The 13,423-nt window shown below is 33.5% G+C and overlaps 3 protein-coding genes across 7 annotated transcripts; 1 reads left to right on the forward strand and 2 right to left on the reverse strand.

Annotated features, from left to right (window-relative positions):
* Positions 1-305: 305 nt before the first annotated feature.
* Positions 306-2,717, reverse strand: RpLP0-like (ribosomal protein LP0-like). Its single transcript, XM_068770696.1, has 4 exons — positions 2,575-2,717; positions 2,240-2,484; positions 1,211-1,459; positions 306-569 (listed from the first exon to the last, which is right to left on the reverse strand). The coding sequence occupies exons 1-4, from the start codon at positions 2,600-2,602 to the stop codon at positions 348-350; spliced, it is 744 nt and encodes a 247-aa protein (XP_068626797.1). The 5' UTR covers positions 2,603-2,717; the 3' UTR covers positions 306-347.
* A 914-nt stretch (positions 2,718-3,631) lies between these two features.
* On the forward strand, positions 3,632-8,946 carry 14-3-3zeta (tyrosine 3-monooxygenase/tryptophan 5-monooxygenase activation protein zeta). Of its 5 annotated transcripts, none has more exons than XM_068770903.1 (5): positions 3,632-3,749; positions 5,980-6,315; positions 7,031-7,154; positions 7,546-7,709; positions 8,002-8,946. In XM_068770903.1, the coding sequence occupies exons 2-5, from the start codon at positions 6,016-6,018 to the stop codon at positions 8,155-8,157; spliced, it is 744 nt and encodes a 247-aa protein (XP_068627004.1). In that variant the 5' UTR covers positions 3,632-3,749; positions 5,980-6,015; the 3' UTR covers positions 8,158-8,946. The 5 variants fall into 5 exon arrangements, with proteins under 5 accessions (XP_068627004.1, XP_068626999.1, XP_068627001.1 ...); XM_068770898.1 differs by lacking the exon at positions 7,546-7,709 and adding an exon at positions 7,295-7,458 and having other exon boundaries at positions 3,636-3,749; XM_068770900.1 differs by lacking the exons at positions 3,632-3,749; positions 7,546-7,709 and adding exons at positions 3,849-4,052; positions 7,295-7,458.
* A 1,691-nt stretch (positions 8,947-10,637) lies between these two features.
* Positions 10,638-12,075, reverse strand: LOC137927030 (uncharacterized). The gene is made up of 2 exons (XM_068770806.1): positions 11,931-12,075; positions 10,638-11,642 (listed from the first exon to the last, which is right to left on the reverse strand). The coding sequence occupies exons 1-2, from the start codon at positions 12,073-12,075 to the stop codon at positions 10,747-10,749; spliced, it is 1,041 nt and encodes a 346-aa protein (XP_068626907.1). The 3' UTR covers positions 10,638-10,746.
* Positions 12,076-13,423: the final 1,348 nt, after the last annotated feature.

A 13,423-nucleotide genomic window follows, 5' to 3' on the forward strand; every position in this document is an offset into this window, starting at 1 on the left:
GATGGAATTTTTTACATTACAACTGCACAGTCATTTCATTGGAATGACAGTGGTACCATTTCTCGAAAATTGGTCATACCAACTAAGAAACCTTTGTGGGCTCATCCACAATAACTTTGTTAAAGATCATCACATGATCAAATGTATAGCTTATGATTCTATAAAACACATACAGACAAACATTCATTATATAGTAATAAACATCCATAATTTATTTTCACAAAAACATGGCACATTAAAAATTTTGTTAAAATATTTTGTGCATCACAGGGTCATGCATGAAATAACATAAATGATTAATGGATGGAATAAAACCATTGTAGTGGTTTAATTTTATTTATTTTCTATTATGTTTCATCTTCTTCCATTTCTTCATCATCAAGCACATTTTCATCATTTTTACTTTCATTGTCGCTTTCTTGATCACTTGGTACATCAAGATCTTTGTGAAATCCTTTTCCTTTAGTCCAGTGGCATTTTATAGCAAGTTTGAATTTAGCCATTTGGTTGCCAAGAAGTTTTAATATGCTAGCTTGTTCTGGTGTTAAAATAGCACCCTTTTTGCAAACCTTGAAAATATAACAAAAGTTGGGTTAGATTTTCATTCCAAGGTGATACATGAGCAAGAAGCTTATCTCAAGTGATCACGTGTTGCACAAACATGTTGAAACCTAGTATCAATTATAATTAAAAATGTTAGCAGGCAGTACAGGTAGTTACATCAGCTGTTAACAAGAGTAATTTGAGAGACAGAGTAACTGAGAGACTTAAAAAAAGACTATTGTGGAAAATATATAACATTATTTACATGCTACATCAAATCTAATTACTTCAGTGATACAGAAAAAAAATCCATAAAAATGAGCTTTGTATGTATAACATTAAATGCCTGGCCAATAGAGTAATGTATAACACAGGAGATGTAACCTAACTAAATATGTCAATATATGTAAATTAAAATTATGTCACCTAATTAGAAACTAAAACATGTTCTAAAGAAAGAATTTTTGAAAGTAAAGATTATACCCATGCTTTAAAGCAATTAAACAAGAGATAGTATGATAAGCTGATTATCTTCTGCTTTAATAAAGTTAAATTTGAATTAAACAATTCATGTTATTTGCAATAAAAAAACATATCATAGCAATTGATAAAATACTCCTCTAATTTCACTATTTCAGTGCATTAATGATATTATGTTAAAACTTACTTGGTATTCTTTGATTAAATGAATTACTCCTCTTTCTAAGGAAGTTGGAAGGCCAAGCCTGCGAAGATGAGGTTCAATTGTATGAGAAAAATCTTCTAGTGGTCCTTGAGGTAAAATTACATCTTCTGTTGCAACAAATCCAGCGCGAGCATACTCAGCTGCACGGTATTCTTTAAACCATTGTAGTACATCCACAACATCTCTGTTTGTCATAAGCAGACCACACTGGCCTTTTAATTTTTTCGATAGCTAAAATGTATTACCATAAATCTCTATTAAAAAAAATAAATATAAGAGACACACAATTGTAAATCTACAAGATTTTAATAGCTTGCTGCGATAAATTAGTGTCTTTTTTATTTAGTACCAAAGTTATTTATTCGAACAAAAACAATTTGATTAAATAATTGGTATATACCAAAGTATATCTCTAATTTTCTAAAACATCACTACATGTGACTACTCACATTATTCCTTCATCTAAAATTTTTCAATGATCTTTATATGCATTGATATGATCAAAGCTATATACTTAATTAATCAATATTAAGGTATCACAATACAATTAATAAAAAAATCTATTGAAGCTTACAAAATGAACCATAATATTATTTTTGATATTGTAAAATTGTAATAAAAATTAATAACTGTGTAATGTGTAAATTAAATTAGCAATATATTTTATAAATTGCTTTGGAGTTATAATTACTTTCATAGTGTGATAAAAGAAAATTCAAGCAATAAAAAGTTCTTTAAATATATATATATGTAATGATTTTGAACTTAAAATGGTCCAAAAAGTATTAATAAAGTGTTTGTTATATCTAACACATATATGCAACTCTCGCTATATGTTGAATATTTTTTTTTACAAAAACTAGTTCCTGTAATTAATCTGGTAAAAACTACTACATTTAAAAAGCCTAGCGCAGTCACTAAGTTACTTGAAAATGTAGAATATTTCTTGGAATAATATTGGGTACCAGTGTTTATAAACTTTAATACATATAATATCTTAAAGAAACTAACCAGGTTCAATTGATCTTCAACTTCATCACTTTTGGTCCTGCCAAGTGCCACTGCCATAACTTTATTTTTACCGAAAAAAAACCTTGAATCTTTCCACTCACTACGTAAATCTTTTAATTTGGTATTTCTCATGTTGTCCACAGTAAAGAGAAAAACATGTTCGTATTTTGATAGTGAATTACGAATTTCTTCAATGATTTTTTGCTTTAATAGAAGCCCCTTTTTATTTGTTTTTGTTAGTGAAACTGGGAAATACAATGAAAATTGAGTAAGCATATAAACTTGCTAAAATTTATCGTTAAAAAGGTTCATAATTTAGGTTATATATACGTTACCTTTTTTATCACGTTTTGATTTAGGCATGTTTGTTTAATATTACAATAACTTTCAATAGTTGATCGTATTTCTTAATGAATTTTAACTGTATTACGGTTTACTCTTATTTATTTACACGTGAGTTTTCACGTGTTTCCTTACAATTCGAAAAGAAATGTCAAATGTTTAATTTCGATACAGATAGCAAAAATAGCTAAATGTAAATAAAGATTAACTACTACTTTTTTAATAACAAAAATAAATAAGTAGATTAAATTAAAAGAAAGTGTCGACAAATTCAATTACTACAATGAGACAATAATTTAGTTACCAATTTCTAGGCGCCCTAATTTTTACTTTAATACAATGTGGAACAATCTGAAAAATATAGCTTGTGACATATAAAGAGAAACACTGCTAACGGTCCGATAATAGTCAATATATTTTCTGATATAATTTTATTTTGTCGTTCTAAATATTCAATAATTCAATGTTCATAATTCTCCGTAATATTCAGTAGTTCATGCTATTACATAATATATCGGTATCTTGAAAAAAAATTACTAGGACTTTACGAAAAGCATTGATGTTCTTAAAAATAAATAAATGCAGAACTTTGCATGTTAACTGGCATATTTTCTCTTAAGAAAATTAAAATTTAATTTACAAATAGAAATGTACAAAATACCTTAAATTATTCATATGCACATATTTATAAAAAAAAATATAACACTTCGAGTCATACTTTTCCTGCTTTATGTGTAATTTTCAAAATAAAATATTTTAATTAAATTTCATTGAATTATAGAAACGCAAACGATTTTTTATATAAATGCGAAAGTAAGAAAGGAAATATTAATAATAGTAAATTCGAAAACGCGTGAAAGAAAGCGCGTTTTATATGTTTCCTGTCCAAGTCGGGATCGATTTATTACGCAGTTAGTTAATGTTCTATCTCTTTTTGGTTTTAAGAGTTAGAGCGAGGTAAAAAGTGTTTTAGATTTGCTCTATACTATACCAAAGACTATCATAGACCTAAGAAATTTTGATGGCGGACATTTTGTGAGAACCCTCTTCCGTTTTGTTTCCCCTCTGGCCCCGCTGCCGTCAGTGTAGTGTATCGTTCACAGCAAGAGAAAAATTGAAATCTTGTTGCAATTTGCTGGCTTAATTACTTTTATTTCCCTTCCAACAAGTAAGTGCTTTACAATTATATTGAGTGATATATATATATTAAGTGTTTTAGTCCCTAATTGTATTCTTGTGACTGTGACGCATAAAAGGAGTGTCCCTAGCAGCAGCCATTTTGCCTGAGCCGGCGACACGATATTGCGGTGTGGTTAGCTATCAATTCAAATTTTAGTATTGCAGTCTTGATTTCAATTTCACCAGTTATATTTGATTGTAACAGTTAAAAAGGAACTTTTTACTCACTCTTTGCATTGGCGGCGTCTCAGTAAGCAGATTTTTGACTCGTTGCTGGCTCTAAGGTAATTAAGTATGTGTCTAGCCTACATACGGGTATATATATAAGTTTAGTGGTAATTATTATCATAGTAACATACTTATAATGTTAATGCAGGAAATAAGTTTTCAATTTGATTTACGTTTTGGAGGCGTGGTTAACTTAACAAATTTCTACTTGACTCAAATGTAACCAATTCACATTAGTGCGTAGTAAATTTTACTTAATTTTTTTTCGGACGGTTAGTGTTATAACGCTTACATTAAATTTTCTATTTAGTCAAATCGCTATTGAATTTTGTGCAAAGAAATAAGTATAAATAATTTCTTAGAAATTAACGGATAAAATTAACTTCTGTATCTTTAGTGAGATTTGTAACCCCTAATTCCTGCGTTAAAGTAACACGTGCTAGATTAAAATTAGTTATTACTAAATGTCGACAGCTATTTAAATATTGACCACTTCTAATAAATTTTGTGTTAATAACGATAAAAAAAACTGGCTGCATTTGAATGGTTTTCGTTGTTTGTAGATATTAAGAAATGAACTTTTCATACCTAATGAATCATATTGCCCACTAAGGATAACTACTACTTTGCGATAAGCTCTGGAGAATCATATCTCCATCTGCAATGTCTTAGACTTGTCTCGTTTTATAATAACGTCAACGAAATTTATAATTTGTATGTGATCTTGTTATTAATTTAATAACTGACATATATATATATATATATATATATATATATATATATATATGTGATTTCTGTCTATCAGTAAGTTATCATTATTCTAAAAGAAAATCTATACTGTATGTTGCTTAAAAATACATTTGCACCCATGGCATGCCTAGTTTTTATGATCTTAAATATTTATTATCAATTGCAAAACTCTCATTTTTTATATTTATTGTTCAAATAATATGACATATTCTAGAATTTGGAGAGTTGTAATTGCTGCCTTACATTAGTATTGAACACAGATGCTTTTCGATACTATCAAAAACCAGTACTTGATTATTATTACACTTTTAATTAGCCCACTGCATTTTCTCCAAATACAATCTCTTGCCAATGGTCATGAGTTGCCAATATATAGTACATACTATTTATTTATAAAATGTTCCTATACTCTTATACCAATTACTCAAATTTATACTTACAACTTTTAAGTATACTGCCAATAAATTGATTATCAAATCATATTGTAATAAATTAAATAAGTAATTTTGTGAGGAAATTATTTATCTATCATCATATTATCATCTGATATATCGCACATGGTTTGTATGTGCTGTATGTGCTACATATATATTAAAGGAAATTAGTTGAGATGGTAAAAAAAATGCCAAATGAGTTAGACTTGGAATTGTGGATAAAAGTAATTTATATTAAAATGGTAGGACAAAGTGGACCCTAGCAACAGGGCGTGAGTATTGAGTGGTGGATAGATAGGTAGGGGTGTAGAGGAGAGGAGGGGTGCGGAGAGGGTTGGCGCCGAGCCGGCGGGCGCGGTGCACGCAGGGAGGGTGGGGGTGAGGGCGAGGGGTGTGTGCAAGCGTCGCGCTAGTCGTATTTCGTCTGGAGTGTTTATCCCGCGTCGCCGGATCAATACAGTTGGCGCAGTGGCGGTGGCCGAGCGGCGCAGCGACGGCGCGTGCCTTGTTACATTCGCTTCTAGCTCGAGTCTGGGAGATGCTGTCAAACCGAACGGACGCCGGGTCGATGTCGCGTTTGGCGTGAGGGCCGCTCTTAGAGCTACGTTGAGTTTTTACATTGCGCCAGTGCGCTTGTCAGCCTCCATCCAAGGTGCGCCTCGTTCATGATGACTCATTTACCCAATTTGGATTCACTGCGGTGAAAGTGACTTCCAACCGATTAGTCTTTCTGATAATATATTCTTTTTATTTCTAGATTTCTCTTTAATTTCCAGTCAGTTGAGTTTTTATTTTATTTTGTTACAGGGGCATCAGTAATATATACCTCACAGATCTCCAACGATGTCCGTCGACAAGGAGGAACTGGTGCAGCGCGCCAAGTTGGCGGAGCAGGCTGAGCGATATGACGACATGGCGGCGGCGATGAAAGAAGTCACCGAAACCGGCGTCGAGCTCAGCAATGAAGAAAGAAACCTTCTTTCTGTAGCCTACAAGAACGTGGTGGGTGCTCGGCGGTCATCGTGGCGAGTAATCTCGTCAATTGAACAGAAAACCGAAGGCTCCGAAAGAAAACAACAAATGGCAAAAGAATATAGGGTCAAAGTAGAAAAAGAGCTCAGAGAAATCTGCTACGACGTTCTGGTAAGGATTTGCCATATTTTTTTTTTCAGAACGGTCGTTAAATTTATTATTTTGTATCAAGAAAACATCTAATTAACAAGAATTTATACATAAACAAAATACTTTCTTGTTAATGTAAAAGATATTCGTGGTAGTAACTTCGCTACGTCGATGACGTCATCATGTTCGCACATTATGGTACAAATTTAAAGGGTGATGCAAACGTGCATTTGTCGCGGTCTTTTTGTGCGCAAATTGTATAATGATTTTTTTAATGATGGGCGTTGTAGAGGTGTAGGTGGCTGGGCTCACATGGCCGCTAGGGCGCGGTGCTGCGACCTTTTGAGGGTGGGGAGGGCGTGGTGACGTACTGCGCCGCGTCGCTGCGCGCGCTGCTGCCCCATCTTCGTTCGTTGCCCTATCTCTAGGAATCGACTTTGCTTTTTTTTATTTTTCTTATTTCACATTAAAGTAGAAAACAATTTTTCTATCCTCCTTGATTCAACATATTACTAATTTTTGGTCGAGCGGCAGGCACTGTGCAACTTCTTCAAGATAATTTTTTGATTTCTCTACTTTTACGACAACCTCGAACAAAGGTCTAAAAATATTTTTTTGAAATTCTTGCATAACCACCACTTGTGCTTATGGATTAATAAAATAGTTTAAATTTTTATCTTTCAGTAATTTGTTCAAAAATATTTAGTTTTATTATATTTAAAAAAAATTGTTCCAGGGTTTACTCGATAAACATCTAATCCCCAAAGCTAGTAATCCAGAAAGCAAAGTATTTTACCTTAAAATGAAGGGAGATTACTACAGGTACCTTGCAGAAGTGGCCACAGGAGAAACCAGAAATTGTGAGTTTGTTTTTTTTATTGAAGTATTTTTAATTAATTATTACATTAATTACAATATTTGGATTTTGTAATGCTTTGACTACGAAGAGTATATTCTATGGAATTAAAAGTCAAATTTTTAACTATCGTTTACATTACAGCTGTTGTAGATGATTCACAGAAAGCATACCAAGATGCTTTCGAAATCAGCAAGGCGAAAATGCAGCCCACACACCCAATCAGGCTCGGGTTGGCGTTAAATTTCTCCGTGTTCTATTATGAGATATTAAATTCGCCAGACAAGGCGTGTCAGCTCGCCAAACAGGTCATTATTTGTGTCAGTTAGGCATAGGCTCTGTGCTGGCTGGCACGAGAGGGAGCACGCGCCGCTAACTTGCTCGCTTGTTCCCAGCCGTCGTGGAAGACTCGCAGAAGGCATACCAGGAGGCGTTCGACATCGCCAAGGCCAAAATGCAACCGACTCATCCCATCAGGCTCGGTCTCGCGCTCAACTTTTCCGTATTTTATTACGAGATTATCAACTCACCTGCGCGAGCGTGCCACTTAGCTAAACAGGTTTCTTCATTGCATAATCTGCAGTGTAACCTATCGATCACGCATCCCTGTACTAACTGCTAGATGAGTACATTCGCGATGAGATTGCATGATTTTAATATTTTGCCAAGCTAATATAGACGTATTTTCAAATAAAAACTAATAAATGTCTCGGCATGGCCACGTGAACGCAATTAACACGTTAATACTCGACCCAGCCAGCATCAAGAGTGTTGTTAACTTGGTATCAATGTTATTTATTTGATTAAGTCTTGGTGAGCAGTGGTAATATACAAAGCGGGCCATGTTGCAGGCATTCGACGATGCAATCGCCGAGTTGGACACTCTTAACGAGGACTCTTACAAGGACTCGACGCTGATCATGCAGCTGCTGCGAGACAACCTCACGCTGTGGACGTCCGACACGCAAGGCGACGGCGACGAGCCCGCCGAGGGCGGCGACAACTAATGCCGCACGAGCCGCCCCACTCGCATTTGTTCTCATCGGTGTATTGTAAGAAACGAGTAACATTCGAGAAGGTCGCGCGGCGCGGGCTGCCTCCGCCGCCGTCGCGAGCCGTCGCTTGTAAAAATGTTAAACATGTCGTTCGCAGCGGACCTTCACGTTCCGTCTAAAATTAAATGTTATGTGTCATCTTTGACGGTTTTGTATTTCTGTATTTACACTGGATTACAGATATCGAGCTGACCTGATGAATATAAATATTTATAACTTAAGTTATTAAAATTACGGTTTCTTAAGTTAAAAGTGTTTTCCTTTATTATTTAAAATCAACTCGACAGCATGGTCGGCCCCAAAGTAACATTCCTTTCGCCGCATGTCAGCAGTGAAATGGAGATTATGATGGTGAATGTTTTAAAATTACGCAATTAGCTAATAAATTGTTCAAGTGCGCCCAGTAACCCAATACAAGTTAGATTTTCATAAATAATAAACCCACAAACTGTAATGGCTGTATCAAAATAGGGCACAAAAAACTTGTTAGTGTCTTTCTATGTGGTTTTGTGATGTCCTCTAAAAATTTCATTCTTACCAAAGCGAGACTAAGCGTTGACATTAACCATTTTGTTGTGCCCATCACTGATTAATAATAGCATTCTGAACTTTCAGGCATTTATTAGCAAAATAATTTTTGTGATGGACAAATATTGTAACATTTCTGCTGCATTTTATCAGCCATTAATTAATCTATTATATTTTTCATGTTTTCACCAATAAACTTTTGTATTAAATACACTTTTTAGTTTTAGAACCAATATTTAAATAAACTATCACCTATTAACCCCAAAAAAGATGTTTGTCTACGATAACGTATCTTCAACATAAATTTCCACCTTTTGAAATGGCTGTACTTTGGATCCTCCTAAGAACAAAAACATGGGCAAGTTGTAATCTTGTAATTGTTATTTGGAGATATCACTTTGGAACAAAACTACCGTAAAACTCTCATAATAAAGATATCTACTAAGGAGGATACCTTGTGATATTAGACAAAGTTAAAACAACGGCAGGCTTGATACATGAAGGTCTTAAAGGCCATTGAAGATCCATTTTTAATTGCATAATAATAAAGCGTTTTAGACAGCTAGTTAGACAAAATTTTATTTTATGAAGATTTTTTATAAGGCTCCAATGCTTTTGGACACGTTACCGCCGTCATGGGAAACTCCAATGCTTCCTTTGGAAACCTATGCTTTAGTTACATTGCATATAATTATCGCAGTCGTTACCTCTTACCGAAATGTAAATATTACGCTTGCTTCTGAATAAACATGAACGTATTTTCCTATTATAGGATGCAGAAAACTTACGTCGTATTTCAGCCCAGTAATTTTATCAGCTTTATATATTTAAAGGGATATTAACGCATATACCACTAATGTTTGACGGCAGATACAGCTTGCGCCTCATATCTGGCAGATTTTCGGTGCAGAGTTCGTTTATCCACACTACCCTCCAATTATCTCCATTTTATGTGTTTCTTAGTCTCTGAGATGATAATAAATTTACTAATATTTACGAAGTATATGCTATGCATATGCTAATTACAGAAATGATTTTGTAATTCTACAGGCTTTCAATAGCCTTCGACCTTTTACAATTTAAACCAACGATTTTAATTAATAAGTATATTTCTATATCCAGAAGTGGTTTGTGGAACTGCCTTCATTTAAAAGAAGTTCAGTCTAAGAAATAGGTCCTTAAACAATTCTGAATTTTACGTTACTATGTTTGACGTCAGCTATTATCAAATTATTTAAAAATGAGTAGTTTAATTAGATAACATTGTTTCAAATTAAAATTAAAGCAATTGGAAATAAACCGATTGCTCCCATTAAGGAAATTACTATTTTACATTTATAAGTAAAATACAATACGCCGTAATTTTTTTGGTTAATTATAATTTTGCTCAGACTTTGTTCCCATACATAATGTTTAAATTTTCACATATTGCGTTTATAAACGATCAGTTTTAAAGGTTCATATTATATTAAAATTAAAACCAATTTTTAAGCGTGTCATAATATTTAATAATATTCTTTAAAAGAAAATAAAAAAAGATTGTTACATACTTTATTTTCGCAATACAAATATTTGCGCAAAAGATCAAATAGTGGTTATGAAATCATAATCATTCGATTCTCGAAACAACCATAGACAAGGTTATCTATTAGTCCTTTTATTAAACGCTCAACTTATCTGTAAACAAATTTAAAATATGATTGGTAGTTCATGTGATAGCATTTAAATATATAATTGATAACAATAAGACATCTTTAAGTAGTTTAGCTAAAGGCCGACAGCAATTATTCTCCTTGTCGTATTTCATACAAAATATTTACGTATCTATATACGTAAATATTATATATATAGCAGGAATTAACTAAGCATTTATAATTCGCACAAATTTAATCGAATGTTCGACAGTAACATAAAAACAAATTTTACATTATAGAATAATAATCTAGGATTTTATATATACAAATTTACGATTTCACTTAAATACAAAAATGTTTTAGACCGACGTATCACAATTCAATTATCTTCTGTAGAATTTCTTAGACCAAAGAAAAACACTTTTCTCAATCTCGGAATAACAATTATACACAGTAGGGGCCGTATTAGGGCTGCTGCGAGATAAATACAACTGCATACCAAATTTATAAGGGCCAAAACATAACCTGGTTGTTCCACCGCATATTCATTATCGACCGTCGATGTCGAATATAAACTATAAACTGTTACAATGGACCGCGGTACACAAAGTGCTGCATACAAGTAAATTAAATATAATGACAATTTTAGAGCAGAATAGGTTTCATTGGCATTTGACTGCGTCCGTCTTTTATATCTACCCAATATTAAAATACCAGTTACGCACATAATTACAACGGGTAAAAATAAATTAAATATTGCTAGCAATGAATGCATGTTAAGTCTGTGAGTTGTATCTACGAGTGTACACAATACTACGTCGTGATCGAGGTGAACGGTAGTCGATAGAACAAATTCCGGGATGCTAAGGGACGCAGACAATATCCACACGAAAGCCACAGGTGGAGCAATCCTTATTCTAGTATTGGTCAAACGATAATCAACGTTCATCGTTCGAGGCGTTGATGTATCACTAGCCACTAAGCTATGTCGTGATGATCTAATTTCATCGTCATCATCATCGTGATCATCTCTTTTTGAGGAAAGTTGGAGCGCCTTTTTGTCTTCTTCGCTCATTGTCGCCAAAGAATGAAGGGCTATTGTAAAAATCAGGTATAAAGAAGCTGTTGAAGTGAACACATTTAATCCACGAAAAGCTATGCACCCGCTTCTTCCAAAGGACCATGTTCTTGTGTTGTGAGACCATAATTCTGGTGTGATTGTTCCTAGCAATATTAAGTCGGCTATAGCCAACTGTATGAGTATATAGAACAAACCTGAAAAGATAATATTTTTACAATTAAATAAACCATATTTCTTTAATATTTAAAATTCACCGACGGCATTCTATTTGCACATGTTATATTATTTAAATATATAATAAACATAAATAAATTTAAGTTTTGTTTTAACTATGTAAGAAAATGAAATACCAAGAGATTTAAATGCTCGAAAAAAAGAGAATCCAGTTTGAAACACGTAATATTTGTATAGCTTCGAATCCACGTTTTCCCATCGAAGTTTATTAAAACACAACTTTAATTATCATTGATTTGAAAATTTACCGTTTCTTGAACTTTTGAGTAGAGCCGCTAAAAGCGCGCAGTTGGCAAGGGCGCCGGCGCCGGCGACGCACGCAATGCACACTGCCAGGACGAAAGGCGGGAGTAGCGGCCACACAGCTCCGTACACGGGCGCGGGCTCCGACATAGCGTCGGCCGTCGGGGAACGTATAGGGATCAATGACTTTCGCTGCGTCACTCGCGTTCTCCGCCGTCCCTCACAATTTTTTTTCGTTGCCAGTAGTGATTCACCACAGCAGGAACATGTGCTTGCCCGGGAGCGAGAGCATAGTTGCCGACATATTCAAAATTCAAGTACACACATCGCACACCACTCTTATTTTATACGTTTTATGCGTTACTTTTAAAGGACAAAGCTTAAATTAGACCGGACCCGCTGTGTGACGCGGGCTGCAGCGGCACCGAACATTTCATTACTAGAGAGGAGTTTGTTAAGTTTGCAAACGAATGTTTGCGAATATTAATATTTAAGGGCTGCGCTTCTCCTCATTATCATTCAATAATCGCAACGGGTGTCTGACCGTTATGATAGGTTTCCTGTCCTGCCATTTCTCATTCAAATCAGTTGTAGTTAGTTGATTGTTGTAAATACTTACTTATACATATCATTTATTTTCATATTAAACATTGAATTCGTTTAAGCAAAGCGTAAATCGCTGTTATATTTATTTTTCTCGCAAGTAAATGAAATTTTTTTTAAACAGTAAACTTTTTTAACAGCGAAGTCAGTGCAAAGCATAAGTATTAAATTATTGCACAAAAACATTAAAAAAACGAGATTGTTAAAGTATTTTTAGATAAGCGCCACTAACATTCTTTGAACTAGAAATCAACGCAATTTTATTTTTTGTCTTACGGAAACAACATTTATAAATGGTAAAAGGCATAAGATTAAAAATTAGAAAATTAGCAAAATATCCGATTTGTGAGAAATATGTACGAGCTTGCATCGTAATTTATTATTTTTAAGAAATTCAGTAAATAGTTATTATTGACATTTTTTGATTCTTTTACTAAAAAAAATTAGTTATATGTTGCTGAAAGTTTTTGATAAAATTCTTTAAAAACATTGTAAACAAAATATTTCTATACGTTTATTAGTTTCTAGATGATGAAAGGTCAATTTTGTAATCAAACTTTTATGCCTTTAAAGTCTATAATTTATTAGTCAAATTATATTCCAAGTTATTTTAAATATATCTCAGTAATATATTCTACAAACATTTAGAGTTAGTTTTTTATTTTATTAGTTATGGATAGCTACCTGTACTTATAAATTACCTAATCATGATCCAAAGATTATGCGATCTGGCTAGCCTTGTTAAGAATCACGATATTTTAGAACATGCTTAGTTGAAAATGGCTATTTAAATTTAAATGATATATAACGACCAACAAAAAAAATAAAAACAATGGGTGCATTGTCCGTAATAACTTAAAAGCGTGGATAAACGAAATCTATGCGGGTCGTGTTG

The sequence above is a fragment of the Battus philenor genome, unplaced genomic scaffold (genome assembly GCF_028537555.1).
Source record: "Battus philenor isolate CCGP_79_NKW_IND1 unplaced genomic scaffold, ilBatPhil1.0.hap1 SCAF_3, whole genome shotgun sequence".
NCBI classification, from domain to species: domain Eukaryota; kingdom Metazoa; phylum Arthropoda; class Insecta; order Lepidoptera; family Papilionidae; genus Battus; species Battus philenor.